Source organism: Pteropus vampyrus, unplaced genomic scaffold, assembly GCF_000151845.1.
Source record: "Pteropus vampyrus isolate Shadow unplaced genomic scaffold, Pvam_2.0 Scaffold28, whole genome shotgun sequence".
NCBI lineage: Eukaryota > Metazoa > Chordata > Mammalia > Chiroptera > Pteropodidae > Pteropus > Pteropus vampyrus.
Window position 1 is genome coordinate 8,026,799 of NW_011888809.1, and position 18,173 is coordinate 8,044,971.

At 39.7% G+C, this 18,173-nt stretch overlaps 1 protein-coding gene across 2 annotated transcripts in view; it reads left to right on the forward strand.

The window, feature by feature from the left end:
• FAM49A (family with sequence similarity 49 member A) overlaps window positions 1-18,173 on the forward strand; it is a 100,130-nt gene that overhangs the window by 76,856 nt on the left and 5,101 nt on the right. For both annotated transcript variants that reach the window (XM_011356602.2, XM_011356601.2), the window contains exons 4-10: window positions 10,285-10,406; window positions 11,688-11,793; window positions 13,623-13,759; window positions 14,220-14,297; window positions 14,474-14,590; window positions 14,682-14,761; window positions 16,154-16,280. In XM_011356602.2, coding sequence (XP_011354904.1) covers window positions 10,285-10,406; window positions 11,688-11,793; window positions 13,623-13,759; window positions 14,220-14,297; window positions 14,474-14,590; window positions 14,682-14,761; window positions 16,154-16,280 — 767 coding nt within the window. The remainder of the gene's footprint in view (window positions 1-10,284; window positions 10,407-11,687; window positions 11,794-13,622; window positions 13,760-14,219; window positions 14,298-14,473; window positions 14,591-14,681; window positions 14,762-16,153; window positions 16,281-18,173) is intronic.

The window sequence follows — 18,173 nt, forward strand, 5'->3', positions numbered from 1 at the left end:
AGATAGAAGTGCAGATAGGAGTAGGAAGGGCATGTTTGAAGAATGACAAGAGGCCCAATTTAGACAGAGGCCCAAAAGCTTATTGACTGAAGTAGAAGGCTGGCTTGAATTAGACCATGGAAAGTAGAAAAGCTCAGGACTGGACGTCCGTAACCAGGGGTCATCTCCAAAGAGCAGAGCTGAAATCACTGAGGGAATTCTAGGGGGCAGACAAGAGCTGAGCAGAAGGGAACTTCATGTGTGTTTATGCTTAAAGGGAGGTTGATTAGTTAGAGCATCCAGGACAGAGGCTAAGGAAGGAAGGAGGATGTCTCACTAAACTGCGATTCTTGATGGCAGAGCCTAGGCCCCACTCAGTTTTGTGACCCAGAATTTAACTGGTGTTCAACGTGGAGCACTGATCACTGAATGGGACTTAGTAACAGATGCTGGCTATGTGAAGGAACAGACAGAACAGGCTAGATCCAGGCAGCCAGGAGAGCACAGATGTCCATGAAGAATGGAGTGTAAGTGGACTCAAAAGCTGCAGATTGGTCAAGGATAGGCTTGAAAAGGGGATGACAAACTGGGAAGTGAGCTGCCCAGCTACTGGTAGCCATTGGGAGGACAGATTTCAGATTTATTGCTTTGAGTACAGAGGCTGGATTGCAAAGAGTTAAGGAGTAAGCAGTGGAGGGAGGGAGGCCGAACAGCATACAGCAACAGCTTAAATGAATTTGGCACCTCTGCTTTGAGTGTTGAATATTCTTTTTGAAGTCAGTGATGGAATATAATTAAACTGGGTCAAATAGATATAATTAAGCTGGGTCAAAATATAATACAAAATTAGACACATCTGCCCTCAGGTTTTCTGGTTGTGTAAGTCTCACTTAAATTCTTGTTTGACCTTTGCAGTGAGGTCTCTACTTGATGCTCACATTTCTGCAGAACCGCTTAACATCTTTTTCATTGTTGTTTTCTCATCCTACTACTTTTTTCTTTTTCTCTCTCTACTTCCTTGTCATGTCTGTTTCCTCTTTGAAATCTGAGAGACAGAGGGGGAATAAAATGCAACCTAATCTTTCATGAGTGATGGTTTTGGGGATGGTGTACTTGAAGATCTGTGCCCGAAAGTCTGCTGATAATTACTGAGTTGAATCCACAGTTATGGCACCCAAAGTGGGCAGCAGGCATTAGCTTTCCAGTGAAATAGTCCCGGTGATTCCTAGACTGAAATGATCACTATACACATCTGGTGAACCTCATTTCTCTATAGTTGTCTGACCCTTGTCCCAAAATTCTGATTCAGTGGTCTAGTCCCAAGAATCTGCTTTTGCCTCCATTCCCTGAGTGCTTCTAAAAACCTGAATTTGGAAACTGCATTTAACTCATGCATCTAAGTGATGCGTTAGCCCACCCTCCTGTTTGGGACAGGGGAGCTAGCCAAGCATCCTTCGTGTTCCAAGATCGGGAGCTGAGGTCTCAAGAATTGGTCACAGAGGGCCCCTTTTGGTTTTTGTGTCCCCATTTCCCCTTGCCGAGCAGGAAGTGGAGAACTAACTGTAAATCGGAGCTACAACTCTAGAGCGACACCCTCCCTCATTCCTTCACACAGTGTCTGTGTACCTTGGAGTGGAAGCTCTCTAAGATAGGGAGATGTTCAAGTAGATTAAAATCTACATGTCATTACATGTATCAGTAGTTCTTTCTCTTATGTTGTCATTGTTGAGTGCTCTTCCATTATATCATAGTTTGTGTATTCATTCTCCTGTTGACAAACACCTGGGCTATTTCCAGCTTTTTAGCTATTATGTATAAACCCTCTATGAACATTATTGTAGAATCTTTGTGGGCATCATTTCTCTTGGGTTAATATCTAGTAGTGGAATTGCTGGTTCAGTTATTGCAACTTTAAGAAACTGTCAGATAGTTTTCCAAATAGGATGTACTATTTTCCATTCCTATCGGCAAGACAGAGATTCAGGTGTTCCACCTCTTTTTCAGCATCTAGCATTGCTGTCGACCTTTTTCTTTTTAGCTATTCTAGTGCTTATGGGATGGTATCTCATTGTGGTTTTAATTTGCATTTCCGTGGTAACCGATAATGTTAAACATAAAACACTTTTCATGTGCTTATTGGTTATTTGTTTATCATTTCTAGGAACTGTTGTCTACTCAAGTCTTTTATTCATTTTTCATTATGTTCTTTTTCTTTGTATTATTAAGTTGTAAGAATTCCTTACCGTATTCTGTATACCTGTCTTCTGTAAGACATTTTCACTTGGTTAGTAGCTTGCATGTTTATTTTTTTAATGATGTCTTTTCTTGCACAGAAATTTTAACTTTCGATAAAGTACAATTTATCATTTTTTTCTTTTATACTGAGTATACACTATATCCTCTTTAAGAAATTTTGGCTAACCCCAAGGTCATAAAGATATTCTACTATGTTTCCTTCTGGAAGTTTTAGAATTTTAAGCTTTACATTTAGGCCAATAACTGATCATGAACTAATTTTTGAATATGTTACGAGGGAAGTGTTGGATTTGTTTATTTTTTTGTGTGACAAAAAAATTGTTTTAGCTCAGGTAGATTGCTTTAATGCCTTTATCAGAAATTACTTAACTGCAATGTATATGGAGCTACCTCTGGTCCTTCTATTCTCTCCCATGGCTTTATTGATCGTTTTCACCAATTAATGCCAAAATATAACAAGTGATAAATTTTAAAATTAGGAAGAATAAGTCCTTCAACTTCAGTGCTCTTTTTTAAGATTGATTTGACTATTCCAGCTCCCTTACTTTTCTAAATAAATTTCATAATTAGCTTTCAATTTCTACAAAAAAAATCTTGCTGGGATGTTGATTATAATTACATTTAATGTATAGATCAACTTAGAGACAATTAGCATCTAAATAATATTGATTCTTCGTATCTATGGATGTGGTATATCTTTCCATTTGTTTACATATTCTTTAATTTCACTCAGCAAAATTTTATTGTTTTTAGAGGTCTTGTATATATTTTGTTAAATATAACCCTAAGCAGTTTCTAATTTGACTATAACAGCTTTTTTATGCTTAGCATTTGCACGGTATATGTTTTCCCATCCTATCTGTACTTTTATCTTTACAGTGTGTTCTTATAAACAACACAGTTAGCCCTAGCTTTTCATCCAAGCTGATAATATCTACTTTTTAATTGGAGTGTTTGGTCCATTTGCATTTGATTATTGTATGTACATTTAATTAATGTTTTTATTTGAGTCTATCTTGGTGTTGATTTGCATTTGTTATATTTGCTCTTTGTTTCTCTCAATGATTTTCTGCCTTTTGATGAAATCAAATAATGTGTTGATATTCTCTTGTGTCTTTTCTGTTGACTTTTTAGTTATGCCTCTTAGTGCTTATTTTAGATATTTTAATATGCATCTTTAATTTGTTATAATTTATCTTCGAGATATATTCCCGACTTCACGAAAAATTTAAAACTCTTGTCACAGTATACTTTCAATCACCACTCTTCCACCCTTTGTATGTTTGTTATGTTTTGCTTCTACATATGCTATAAACTCCTCATTGCAATATTTTTTTCTTTAATTTGTCAGTAACCTTTTAGGTGTATGTACATGTGTGTGTACTTTTAATAAGTCTTATATTTACTCATTCTGGTGTTCTCCATTCCTTCTTACATAACTAGGTCTCTGTGGTATCATTTCACTGCAGCTTAAAGAACTTCCCTGAAGAGAGGATTTGGATGGCATCTTATGCTTTATCATTATATGTCTTATCTGGTGCCCAGCACAAGGATGGGCATGAAGAATGGGATTAGGAACTTTGATTTTTTGATCGATGCTAATTCAGTAACTATCTGCAGAGCATCTCCTGCATCGTAGCATCAAGCAGGAATAGCAAGGGTGGAGGTGAATAGCAGGGAGGTATGGAGGATGACATAGGGCATATAAATATAGAAACATCAGAAGAACATGACTCTACTTCAAAAAATACAGTTTATTTGGGAGATAAGATGCAAGTACATTGAAGAGATAACAGTGTAGGCAGTAGAGGAGTTTGTATTAGAACAGAGAGCGAGTGATAGGCTAGCCAGAAGACGTATAGGCTTTAGCCTGGGCTGAAGACACATTTCGTAGAAGGTAGTGACTGAGAAATGATTTTCTTCTAAGCCAAACAGACCTTTATGAGCATAATAGGAATGCCGAGGACAATAACGGTGTGGAGGGAGCCGGTGTTATGAAGCCTCTAAACCACTGGACTCTCAGAAAGGCTCTGACTATTTTGACCTGTTAGGCCTATGGTCTCCTATTCTTTTAAACAAATCACGTCAGATTAGCTGATCCGCTGGGATTTTCTTTTCTTTTGGGGTGGGGGGGTGTTGACACAGACCACTTCTTGCCACTACTGATCTCTTCTTTCATCTGTTCCTCTCTGGTACCTTCACATCTGCTAAGGTTGCTGAGAGGACACCAGATAAACTTGGGAGAGGAGAGAGGGAAAATAAAAGACATCCTCTGCTTACTTTACAAATGAAAACAAACAAACAAACAAAAGCCCAACAGAGGAGAACAGACCTGGGAAGCAATTTATGAATTCCAACACAGGGACTCATTCACAGCAATTCCTTACATTTCTAGTTCTTTTGCTTTTTAAGTGCTTTTCATCTGTGTTAACATCTTCATTGCAACTCTACAGGTCGTTGTCCCTACAAGACCATACAGAGAGAAGATAAGGCACTTGTTAGCTTCCCTCCCACTACCAAGAATTAACGAAGCCCAGAGAGACTGATTGGTTTGCTTTGGGGTCTAATAGTCAGTGAGTGGCTAAACTGGCAACAGAACCTGGGTCTCAAGAACCTCTGTCTTTGGAGTTCCCTGTTCCCCCTGTGACATCACAGGGATCCCACTGCATGGGAATGAGGTGCCTTCAAAGCACCTCAACCCTTGCTGTGCTTTGCAATCCCTCACTGATTGTTCCATGGAAAAGGGCTCTGGTGCGGGATGACTGATGTTCCTATACAAATAAATATGTCATCTCAGTCACACTTATATTTTCCGATGGACCTTTGCAATTTTATGTCGTTTCTGTTAGCAGTTAGTATCATGCTATAAATCATTGCCATTTTGCATCCCCACATGTTAATAATAGATGGTTATTTATGTTTCTTAGTTTATCCTGAAAGGAAGAGAGGTGGCGCGAGGAAGCGGTTGGGAAGAAGAGCTATAGATTTAATTTATGGCTTTGGCAAATCCTTTTTGCTGGACCTTTCTTGGTGTTTATGCAACAGCTGGTGTGGTGAGGAGATAGCGATATATCCTATTGATGAAATGCCAGGGCTTACTTCAAAGCCAGAGACGTCTCCAAATAAATTGTGTCTTCTCCTTACATTATCTTCGGTTAATTTGTTTGATTCTCTGTCAGATTTTCCATACGGTCCCACATAGGTTGTTAGGAGAAGGTATGTATGTTCCTGCTGCTTGTAAAGACAGAGTGCATCCTTGGCTGATTTACAAAGATAAGAACCCTTTGATGTGACAGCCCTGCTCTGGTTTGAGCCCTGCTGTCACGCCCTGGGGTATGTTCATGGAAGATGTTCATTCCTGACAAACAAAACACATAGCCACCTTCCTCTTCATCCCCACGGTGGAATGCCAAGCATTCTGCTTTCAGTAAATATCAGAGTCCTCTATAGCAAAATCTCCACCTGACCCCGGTGACACCAAAATGCTGACAGTTACTATCCACTATCACTAACGAATTGAGCCAAAGGAGGATAAATAGATCTCTTGCAAAGAAAATGAATACTGTTTATCTCCCTTAATTGATGGGGGAATTTTTTTCACTAAAAATTTGAGGCACTTGGAATTCAGTGCGTTCTTGACAATGAATGCATGTATTCGAGGTCACAGTGCACGTGATACATGTTCACACTTTCCACAATAACAAGTACAGGACAGGGGTCTAAATCATTGCCCAGGGAATGGCCTGGATGGGTTCGTTTCAGGGCTCCCAGAAGTATTGGTTTCTGAAATTGCCTGTGTAAATCACAAGGATTTTAACAGCTTCATTGTTAGGCAGGAGCAGTGTGGCTTTATGTAACTGTTCTCCTCAAATTCTAAGGAAATCATTGGTGATGATTAGAAGTTTAGAATGTAATTCTTAGAAGAAACATCACCAAAGAATTCACAGGCTGCAACAGGAAGTAAACACCCATTTCCATCAGCAATTTTATTGGTGGGCATGTGTGTGTGTGCCTTTGACTTTGTGTTAAATCTTCGTGTTAAAATAGAAAAATAAAACCCATAATTCAGAATTTCTGTCGACTCAGCAAATACTTTAGGAGGTTGCTGACAGGTTAAGCTTAGTAACCTTTCCAATTACTAATTCTTCAAGGTCTTTTTCAAAATGTCTCTCCTTGACATCTGAGACACAATACATTTTAAAAACATGGTTACCAAACAAATGTGAATATGAAGAATTTCAAAAGTATAAACTCTAAAGCCTCTCAAAGGAATATTTCAGAAAGCAAAATGATAATAGCCTTAGGATTGGTGGAGTAAACATAAGTGCAGTTTTTCACTCAACAAATATCCTATCAGTGTGTTAACCTCTCTGAGGGAACACTGAGGCCATAGATAAATGAAGGTAATTTGAAAACACACGTGTTAATGAAAGTGTGAATAGCCACTTTGTTGAAAAATACACATATCTTAATGATAACGGTGAGAGATATAACAGCCATTAGAGGAGAAGTGATAGAACATCTAGAATTAATAAAATCTTCATTTTCTTCACTGTTTCCCAACACCCACATTCTCTGTCACCTGGTCAGTTTCCTCAGGTATTCGTTGATTTGTGACATGTTTATTGAGTGTCTTCGATTGGTAAGGCGTATGGGGGCATCTAGGACAAGAATACAGACTCTGCCTTCAAAGATCGCAGAAGTCAAAGACAAGCAGGAAAATTATCACAAAACATAGTGTGAGAAGTGTATTTAAAGCATTCATTCCACCATTTAACAAATTGTTCTTGAGCATCTATGTGTCAGGCACTTGCTGGAGATATAATATCAAAACAAATAAGACCAGAGTCCTATGGTCCAATGGATCAGATTCTCATTCATTAGTCCTGACTGATCATTTAGTTAGAAGATAAAAATAGGATGAATATGGACTTCCACATGGATATGGGCCCATTTCAAATGCCACTTGAGGGTTACACTGTCCTTTTCCCATTTTAAAGAAGAAACAGACGAACTAGAGCTTCTCCCAGTCAGCACTCTCTCTACCTTGAAAATTGATGCCACTTGAGACTTTAGTCTCCTGAGAATCTCACAGCTCCCTGGCCCAGAAAGCGAGGACCATGCTGCTGGCACCAAGAGCCCAATTATCAGCTGGAAGAAGAGGTGACTTCAGTTCCATGACAGGGGAAGGAGGGAAAAATAGAGCATGTAATAAGACTAACAAATTATGGAAGAAAATGAGCCAACTCATTTCTAAGTTACGATGAAAGGAGAAATGATGGATTGGATTTCTCCCACCTCGAGAAACATTTCAAATAGGACACTAGGATGTATGCCAAAAGAAACATTTTCCCAGGGAGGGAAGCGGGGCACTGAGGGTCCTATTTCACAGGTCATGCCAGCCGCCAGGAGAGTCACTGTATGTTGGAAGGTATTCACCACCCCCAACTCTGCTGCCTGTGGGAGAGAAGGGACAGCACACACTCCTCATGTTCCTTGTCCAACTCTTCGTGTTCTCGTAAATGTCAATGTTGATTTGTATCAGAAAGTGTCACTTCACCTGGGATGGAGAGAGAAGCTCACTTATCTGTAGCCAGTACCACGTGTAGGCCACTCTATCGGAAACTCTCTTATTTTTTGAAGTACTAAAAAAAAGACCTCTATTTTTAAAAAGTCGACTTTGAAATCTTTCTCCTTTTGTGTTTAAGTCGTCATCAAAAGGATGGGATTTGGGGTTTTGTTTTTCCAGCACACTCTTCTTCCAGCTTTAATTCTGTTTTGTTTAAAACTTATCAAGTGGTGACTTGCTGAGACAGAGCCATGTGACAGCCAAGATTAGAAGGCTTCCTTTTCTGGCCTCTAAGTGACTTCTTCTTTTACACATTACTTTATAATTATATTCAAACAAACAGACTTACCCCACGGAATCTTGGTCACAGACTCTACTTTTTTTTCTCCTTTTCAAATATATATCTCTTTAGGAAATTGTCTTTGTTTAGCTTGTGATTTTTTCAATGCATCCATCAAAAGGGGAAAGGATTTGAGTTAATGGGCGTTTGATTTTCGTTTGTTTTCTAGGATCTTTACTTTGCATTTTTTGTCATATGTTCTCTTCCCTGACTTTCTTCTTATTTGAAAATTGCCAGCATTACCCAGAAATTTTATTCCACTGAAATTTCAGTTTCAGTCTTCCTAACTTGTGGGTTTTTAGGTTTCTTTTGAAGACACCCATACCTCTTTGAGAAAAGTTTGGAAAAGCAGGAAAAGATAAGATATAAAGTGGTTAATATTGTGAATAATATTGTACCTGAGAACACTTACCAAGTGCCTATGGGAGACCGTGGAAGGTCACAAAAGATAACAAAGCAGTGTGTTTCTTTTGCCCTCTGTTCCCCAGACTGGATGCTATGCTCTGACCTGGCAGGTCTCTCTCCTCCAGGCCCAGCCTTGCTTTCAACAGCTGCCGAGCCTTTCTCATGTTCCTCATGGATGCGTTCCCTTCTCCTTCCATCTGACCAACTCAAGTCCCATCCCTTACATTAAGTAGATTCCGCTCCTCCCAGCCCGCACTCATTATTTTCTTCTTTCAACCCTGGTGTGTATTTATTTTAGTCCCTCCTCATTCCCTAGTTGAAATTTATCTCGTTCCTAGAGCTATGATTTGCAAAATTTCTGGGTAATCTACAGGATCTACGTTGTTTGTTCTTGTCTTTCTAAAGAGAATCACACCCTTCATTTCCCAAGGGATGTTACTACCAATTCTTAGGTCTAAGAAGGACCTGGTAAGTAAAATGGTCTAAAAATCCCCGTGGGCATCACTTCTCAAAGGTCTCGCCTTGGATTAGTGTGGTGCCCGCAAATGATTACAGAAGCAAGAGCAGCCACATCCGGCCTTCCAGTCGGGGTACTCCAATGCTCTGCCTTCCAAAGGCCCAGTCAGCTTGGTCAGTGCCTCGCTTAGTTATCACCTATCATATGAATTCTGCCTTTATGTCCCCAGAGTAACACTGCTCCCAGCGTTACTCAGAACTGAGATGTGAGCTGGAGAGTGTTAGACCAGGCATCACTCTATTCTGCCCTGTCGCTGGTGAGGTCTACAGAGAGAATTTCGTACCTTGAGACTTGGATTTTTGCAAATGGAATTTTAGGAGATGTGTCTATCCCTTGTCTTCATTACATTGCCTTTGTTTTAGGTGGAGATTAATTTTCTTACTAGCTCAGACAAATCATCTATTTTATAAGTATTATGAAATAAATCAAACCCAATATTTACCATGCTCAACTTCCACCCACCAGACCCCATGAAGTATACTTGAGAAAAAGAACATAAATTGGTTACAGAAATGTAATCAAGTGGGAATTCACTGAGGAGCTAAGGGGATGCTTCTGTGACTGTTAGAATATATTTTAATTTATGCAAGCTTAAATATGTCACCTGTTTTTGTGGGTGACATTCACAGTCAGCGCCAAAGACCAACAGTACAGGTGTCTTTATAATAAATTCTCTGCACTTGTTGAGTTCACATTCAATGAAAAATCTCAGTGTTTTCTGCATTGCACTCTAAAGGATAATTATCTAATCTTTTAAGCTTATTTTTTATATGGAAACATATAAGGAAGATGATTTTTTCATCTATCCTCAGACTCACAGATTTTCAATCCTAATAGAAAATATTCAATAGCTTCTTCTATTAAAAGTGGATTCAAAAGGACAATGTTTATATCTTTGATCACCCAGCGTCCGTCCCACTTGGCACATTAGTAGATATGCAAAAAGTATATTCTACACAAATAAATAAAGGAGCGCCTACAATGATTTCAACATGCTTGGTTTAATGTGAGCAGAAAGATTAATGACTGTTTTGAACTGAGTAGTGGGCAGACGTTGTATTAGTTTTCCTTTCCCAGCAGCTTATTATGTTAAAGGGTAAATACCAAACCTGCAGGAATAAAACAGGATTGTCTAGCAAGTGGACTGAACGCTGATCCTTCTTCCCAGCTGTTTGTCAACACAAACTCTCTGTGCCTTTTGCTTTCCCTTCTGCTCAGATGCCCAGCCCACAGAAGGAGAGAGGGAAATATGGAACCAGATCAGTGCTGTCCTCCAGGATTCCGAGAGCATCCTCGCAGACCTGCAGGCTTACAAGGGCGCGGGCCCAGAGATCCGAGACGTATGCCAATGACTATGCCGAGCTGACGACACCCTTGGAGGACACAGGAAACTCACACACGCACACACAAACTGCGAGATTAAGTTACAGACCTAGTATTTCCTAGTGTAGGAAGGAGAACGGGGCGGGGCATGTGCCCTTATAGAAGTGTATGAATGGCCTCTTTTATTCTAGTACATTAATCTGAGCACACAGTGCTGTGGACTATGTAAAATATTAGCATCCTCTTCCTAGCCATGCATGTGATATTGCAGGACTCACATTTAAACAATTATTTGTCAATCTATTACTTCATTTGAGGGAAATGTACATATAAAGTTTATGAACAGCAGTCAAAATATGAGTCATGAAGTCTGGGTTTACATGAACTTTCCAACATTTTGTAATAATTTTGACAGATTCCGCCAGCATCACAAACAGCAGTCATAAACTATCTCACTTTAAGTAGCTTGCAGATCTGTCATTTTGAACTGACTTATGCAATTAAAAAAATACATAAATACATGAAAAACAAAACAACAGCCAAAACAAAAAGGGAAATTGTCAGTATGGCTTTTGAGACTTCATAATGCCTTAAAGGCAAGAAACTTCACACTCCTTTTATTTAAAATAATTAGTTTTGTGGAGGCATCCACACACACACACACACACACGCACACACAAACACATATACACACGCACACACCCCTTACTGCCACTGCCATCATCCTTCTGGAAAAAAAGAAAAAAATAAAACACCACTAACATCATAATTCTCAAGCTGCTGAAACCCAGACAAAACAGCATTTCTATGAAAAGTAACACCCTGTTAAAAGGTTGTTTTTCTACTTAAGGGGTCATCATTAATTTAGGTAATTTAGATAACATCACAGACTGGCAGGGATGTAATACACATTATAGAGGAAGAAAAATATCTACAGAATCTGCACTTCATAATGAGCAATAGCGCTACTTTAGAACAATAAGTGGTGATAGAGGAGGGTTGAATTGCTTCCAATTAGATGTGTATTTTTTTACATTAAGGATAAGAGAAACAAGTAGATTGACACGGATCTAATTATAGAGTCGTTTGCGTTATATGCAAGTGTTAAAACCTCCGTTCTGATTGAGCATCTTGGAGAACAGACCGATGAACTGGTGTCAATTTTAAAAGTTCACATTGGCAAAGCACATTAGAAATTTTATTTTTTAAAACCAAAATCCTTTCTCCATCTTAAGTCATTTTGATGTGGAGCTTACTGCTTCTTTTTGAAATAATTCTATGATTTGATTTTTTTATAGGCAATTCAAAATCCCAATGACATTCAGCTTCAAGAAAAAGCTTGGAATGCAGTGTGTCCTCTAGTAGTGAGGCTAAAGAGATTTTATGAGTTTTCCATAAGGCTAGGTGAGTACGTGTCTATAGTTTTCCTGTCACACATGTGAAGTTCTGTTATGATGTTTGAAAAAGTAGCGGGAAGATCTCATTCTTAGAAAATGTCCCACATTCATCTGCCGTGTCTTCTCAGAGCCCACGGACACCAACTTCTGGCATTTTCATGTCTTTCAATTCACGTCTATGTCTATTCTCCTGAGTTCTAGGCATATGTAGAGTGTCTCTACTGGTGTATGTCCCTTTGGTCTTGTCTTGGCTAAGTCCAACTCTTAACAGTTTTATCCTACGTTTCTAGATGATAGAGAAGTTGGGAGATACAACTTATCTGCTAACCCAAGAAGAACTTAGTTAGCTGGAGTCACACGATAAATGGAATACAGTAAAATATAAGAAAAACAGACACAATATTCTGCCCTTCAGCTTTAGAGCAACAACAACAACAAAAGTACAGGATGGCTTTGCAGAAGCAGGAGTGAAGTCAAGTCTGCTTGACAGTAGGCACAACGTGACCACCAATGTGGCATGACCACACCCCCCAACAATAAAGCTCTCGGAGGTTTCATTACTTAATAAATATATCTAGAACGAGGAAGGAAAGAGTCATGTCCTCCTCTACTTTTACTATAAATGAATGCTACATTTTAGGAGGAAAACAGAGACATTGAAGTACTTGGGGAGAATAATAGCCACGACGTTCAGAGAACCTGAAGCTAAAACCCAAAGAGAGTCGATGAATGAACTAAACCGGTGTTTCAGGAACAGAGACATACTGAAGACTCTCAGGTCAATGAGGGATCGACTTCTCTGTTTCCTCAAAGTCTACGTCTAGACCCAATGAGCTGAAACCCTGCAGAGCAACATTTCAGCTCAGCAGAAGAAACAAGATCCACCTGTCAGAGCAGGCCAAGGTAGAACTAGCTACCTCGAATGACAGTACATTCCCATAGATGGAAAAGGCTAGAAATGTCCTTGTAAAAATGCTTAAAAGACATTTAAAGACTGTAGAGCCAGGTGCTGGCAAACTTCTCTATAAAGAGCCAAGTAGTAAATATTTTAGGCTTTGGGCCATCCTGTCTTTATTAAAACTACTCAACACAGCCATTGTAGCAAAAAGTAGCCATAATCAGTATGTAAAGGGATGAATGTGGCTATATTTTAATAAAACTTTATTTGCAAAAATTGAGAGTGGGCCAGATTTGGCCTGTGGGTCATAGTTTGCCAAACCCTGCTATATAGGATTGGGTAAATGATTTAGTGCCGTTAGAAATATATTGGAGAAAAAACTGGAAGGCACGTTTAGAAAGAGACAATTGGGAATAATGAGTCTGTTTCAAGGACAATGATGGAGGTAGATGAGGCAGTGGGCTGATAGAAAAAATACTGCTGATTAGGTTAGAACGTACACGCAGAGAAGAACTGGGCTGAGACCTGAAGTCTCTCCTCGTGAAGCAGGTTACCTAACCAATGCGTTCAGGGCCACCTCACCTCATCCTGGATCACAAATGGCTATCTCATGCACTTGATCCAAAAATGCGTATTTGTGGTTTTCTAACAGCGTTAGGAATTGGGACTACCAAACAGGTAAGGGGCCAGCTGAGCTTTGACAAACATTCACAAACCTGTGTGGCCATAGGGGCTCCTGCAGCGAGGGCAGCCTGCTCAGCATGCAGGCTCCTTCTCTTCCTCATCCACACACATCACATTTCACATGGCTACGGGGAAAGACGTGGAAAGACCCAAGAAAGTTATCTCTGAGGGCGTCAACTGGGGCTGCAAAATTGTGCTTTCTGAAGGATCTCTGTGGGCCACCTCAAATATGTATTTATCCCTTTGACTTTCAGAGAAAGCTCTTCAGAGTTTATTAGAATCTCTGACCTCCCCACCCTACACGCCCACCCAACACCTGGAGCGGGAGCAAGCCCTCGCGAAGGAGTTCGCGGAAATTCTACATTTTACTCTTCGATTTGATGAGCTGAAGGTTAGGCCATGTATGCTGTGACCATTAAGAAATTGTACTGAGTCCCTACTTGTACAGGTCCTCTGCAATGCTGTGGGCTGGGGGATAGAGAGATGAGTGAGGTGTGGCTTCTTCCCAAGAGGGATATATAACGTGGTGACAATTTGCACTCTTGGTGGTAGAAGTGACTTAAGATGGTGATTTTACCTAGAAGTTCCATATCTGCTTAATGCAATAAGGCAAAACCTTTTCAAGTGTTTGTTCTTCATTCAGAGCAAATATACCATCCCTATGATAAAAACAGGGCATATTTTTAAACGATAAAGCTCTGAGTACTTATTTTTAACCAGAAATTGTTTTGACAACTTGTGTAACAAAGAAAAGTTTTGGTGTCTTTACAAAATCTAGTGTTTGGGCTCCCAATGGGTGTTCCCCATCTCATGCTGAGAGGTGACCTTCTTTCTTCCCTTCGGAATTTCAGATGAGGAACCCAGCGATTCAGAATGACTTCAGCTATTACAGAAGGACGATAAGTCGCAATCGCATCAACAACATGCATGTGAGTCCCTGGGTCTTCTGGGACTATGCACCCAAGCTCCATGTCCTTTGATTTCTGCATCAAGAAGGGAACATGGAGGAGACAGAGAGTCCTTGTCTGTAATTAAGTTTCCAGAGGACATTGGGGATTTTGATCATCTCTTTATCGATCACATCTTCTCTTCTTTTTTTCATCAGCTAGACATTGAGAATGAAGTCAATAATGAGATGGCCAATCGAATGTCCCTCTTCTATGCAGAAGCCACACCAATGCTGAAAACCCTTAGCAATGCCACAATGCACTTTGTCTCTGAAGTAAGTGAAGTTCAGCCGCGAGGTGCTTTTTTTCTTAATTGTGCGTAAAAGCTGCCAGCAGGGCTAATATCCATTTGTGTCTCCCATTTAGAACAAAACCCTGCCAATAGAGAACACCACAGACTGCCTCAGTACGATGACGAGTGTTTGTAAAGTCATGCTGGAAACGCCGTAAGTTACATCAGAGGTGTATTTGTGGTTGAGAGTTCACCTAGGCAGAACCTGTCGATATGATGATGATGATGACATCTGACCATTGGGTCAGCTCATTAGCGTTTACACATACACTATCTGAATTAATTTCATAAAGAACTCTGGATGACGGCATAGTTATCCTCATTTTAGAGCTGAAGAAGCTGAGGCCCAAACTGGTGAGCTGACTTCCTGCAGATTGCGTAGCTTGTTAGATGGCAGAGCCAAAACTCAAATGAAAGATGCTATAGAAATTATGTAAGAATCAATGGAGGATCAAGTGAAATGATTGGGCATTATTATAAATGTACTGGAGAAAAAATTTGAGAGAAGATTTAGGACCCAAAGTAGAAGTGGTAAGACTTACAGGAGTGGTGATGAGTGCTCGCTCTCTCTCTCTCTCTCTCTCTCTCTCTCTCTCTCTCTCTCTCTCAGCACTGTCTTTTTATTTAAACTAGTTGCTAGATTTAAAAAATGGTTGAGGTTGTGGAGGATGAGGCAGCATGGTAATGAAGAAATCCACGTTCAAAAGCCACAGTTCCACTTATGTCTGTGGCCCCTTCTGGGCCCATAGGCGAGTGGTCTTGGCTTCCTCACATGATGATGTTCCCATTATGCCATGAAGTTGCGGAGTGTTCGTGAGGCCCAAAGGCATCAAGAATGCCTGCCTTATAGAATTTGAGGTTCTGTTCAAGGGTAAGATGGCATTAATTTCAATGTTTCACTTAATACCAGTTAATATTTGTTCCATGACAAAAACAGTAATTGTCTTCATTGCGAGTCCAATTCATAATGAAACAGATATTAAGAAAGTCTCTAGTATTGCCCTGAATTATCTGAATCATCAGAGACCCTATCAAAGTAAGTGAACAAAATTCAAACTTCACAAGTATTCTAAGCCCAATAAATGGTACATCATTTCTTTTAGGTATCTTTGCCAATTCAATTTAATCTGCAGCCTATATCTTAACAAAGGAAGTTACCCTGACTGGAGACATGATAGCTGCTCTGTGGAAATGAGCTTGCTTTTTCTCTGTAATGAAGCCATTATTCTCCATAATCTCGGACAGCCAGAGAGACCTGCTATAAAATATTCAAGATTGATGGGTGGGGGTGTGATGTACATGATGAGCTGGCTTGCTGAAGGGCAGAAGAGAAGAGTATTTATTGCCCTCTAATTTACCTTATTTTCTCACTGAATTGCTGGTTGGATAGGTTTGAGGAGAATGATCATCATGGGTTTCTATAAGAGCATATTAACCTGGTTGTTGCAGGTCTGGGATTGTTCTCATGAGAGGATTGGTGGGGTCTAAAGAAATGACTGTGCTTGGGCCAGGAAATAGCACCACCGCTCCCTCTGCTCTCTTCCAGGGAGTACAGGAGCAGGTTCACGAGCGAAGAAGCGCTGCTGTTCTGCATGAGGGTGATGGTGGGTGTCATCATCCTCTACGACCACGTCCACCCTGTGGGGGCTTTCTGCAAGACATCCAAGATCGATGTAAGCATCATTATAAAATGTGCTTTCCAAGTACGAGTTCGTGAATGTTGCTTCCTTCTCCCTCTGTCGTCCATCTCCCACTGAGAGCGATCTCTTCAAGATGCAAGTTCCATCATGGCAGCCTTCCTTATAGCGAGAAGTCCAGTCTTTTTTATGTGCTTACAATAAAGCACCCAACCTCAAAAACATAGCAGAAACTTAGAAGTGCCTATTCCCTCAGCCTGTAGAGGTCACTTAGCTGCACACTGGCCCTTCAGTTTCCCCAGTGGCCATATAAATATATCGTTATTATGTTCTATGAGTCTTAATGTGAAAAGCATTGGGAAGTACTGGATTATAAGATACCATGATCAAATGCCAAATGACATTGCAGCTTCCTCTACAACCACCCTTACTAGCCACTTCACCTGATTCCTTTGGCTTTTCTTATCGTTGGAACCCTGCCCAGCGTGTTCTTCCTCTTCTCTGATGGGCAGATTTCTTTAAGATGCTCTTTAAACGTCCCTTCATTCTGTTCCCTGCATGGATCAGGGCCTTCCTTCTCCTCTGGCCCCCAAAACACCTGCCGTATTGGATTTCCCATCTCCCTCAGAGAATCAGAGTTTGTCGAGAAGAGAAGACACCATTATCTATACACCTGATGTCTGATTTACTGCCTAGCAGTGTCTTTAGCACATAGAGCATGGGACTCAGTAGATGTTCCATAGAGTTTTTGCTAAATGAATGAGTACAATTGGCAAACAAATGATTTTTTGTGCAAGTGGTTTCTTGTTAATAAAGCATGCCTCCTCTGGCCCAGCACTTGCCTACAGCATCACTTAGTAGTATATTCCATGTATTAATTTAAAGTCTTCTGAGTACAGAATAGGACCTCTTTGTACTAACTTATCTGACATGGCTGAGTTTGGGCAACACGCTCTTTTGCTCATTCATCTGTACAGAACAGCATAGCATCTTTGATGCTTTAGTCCAGTGCAGACAGAAAGTCTACATGCCCAAAGGGGCCATGAGTCTGCAGAATGTAAGAAAATTTATCAATAAAAAATGCAACCTGGATTACTCATTTTGAGGTTCTGGCTTCCTAGCACAGCTAGTTATGGTTCTTCATGGAGTCTTCATTATTTTTAATGTAGTTATTTCTGTTTACCAAGAAAATAAATATTTAGTATGAAAAAATTTGGAAAATATAAGAAATCAAAATACAGACCATTAAATTTATTTGTAGTAACCTCACCATAGACAGATCACACTGTCACTGTGTTAGCATATATGTGTTCTTTCTGTTTACATACATGTTTGTGTACATGTGTGCACATACTTAACAAATTGTCACCCTTCTATAAATGCTATTTTAAAAACACATTTAATTTATATAATGGTATATTATGGAATTTTGCATACCAATAAATAATTTTACTGTGTTCTTTATGAAACTTTAACACTTTTATACTATAGATTGAGTATAAATAACTCTTAACAACTCCATGAATATCATTTGAAGATGGATTGATTTTATTACCTGGTACTCATAGGACATTCTCATTTACCATAGCCATTGTTAACTTGTCACGGAGTCAATAATTAAAAATACACTAGGTATAATTATTTCTTATAGTTGTAACCTTTAAAAAACTTGTCCTTGCTTATCATTTATTGAGTCTTTCTGTTGCAGTCATAAACATTATGTGTTAAATCTAGTAACCTTGCACTGTTTTGATGAAGTCTCTTTGCTCATGTAGGCCTCACTAAGAAAGGTTTACTCATACTGAATTTTGCATGTACCTCTAAGAAAGTTTTGGGCTTACCAAACACAACATGTATTGGATGGGCCTTTTTTTTTTTTTTTTTTTTTGATGACTTCTGTGGGAAGGAAATAGTGAGGCAGAGTAAACA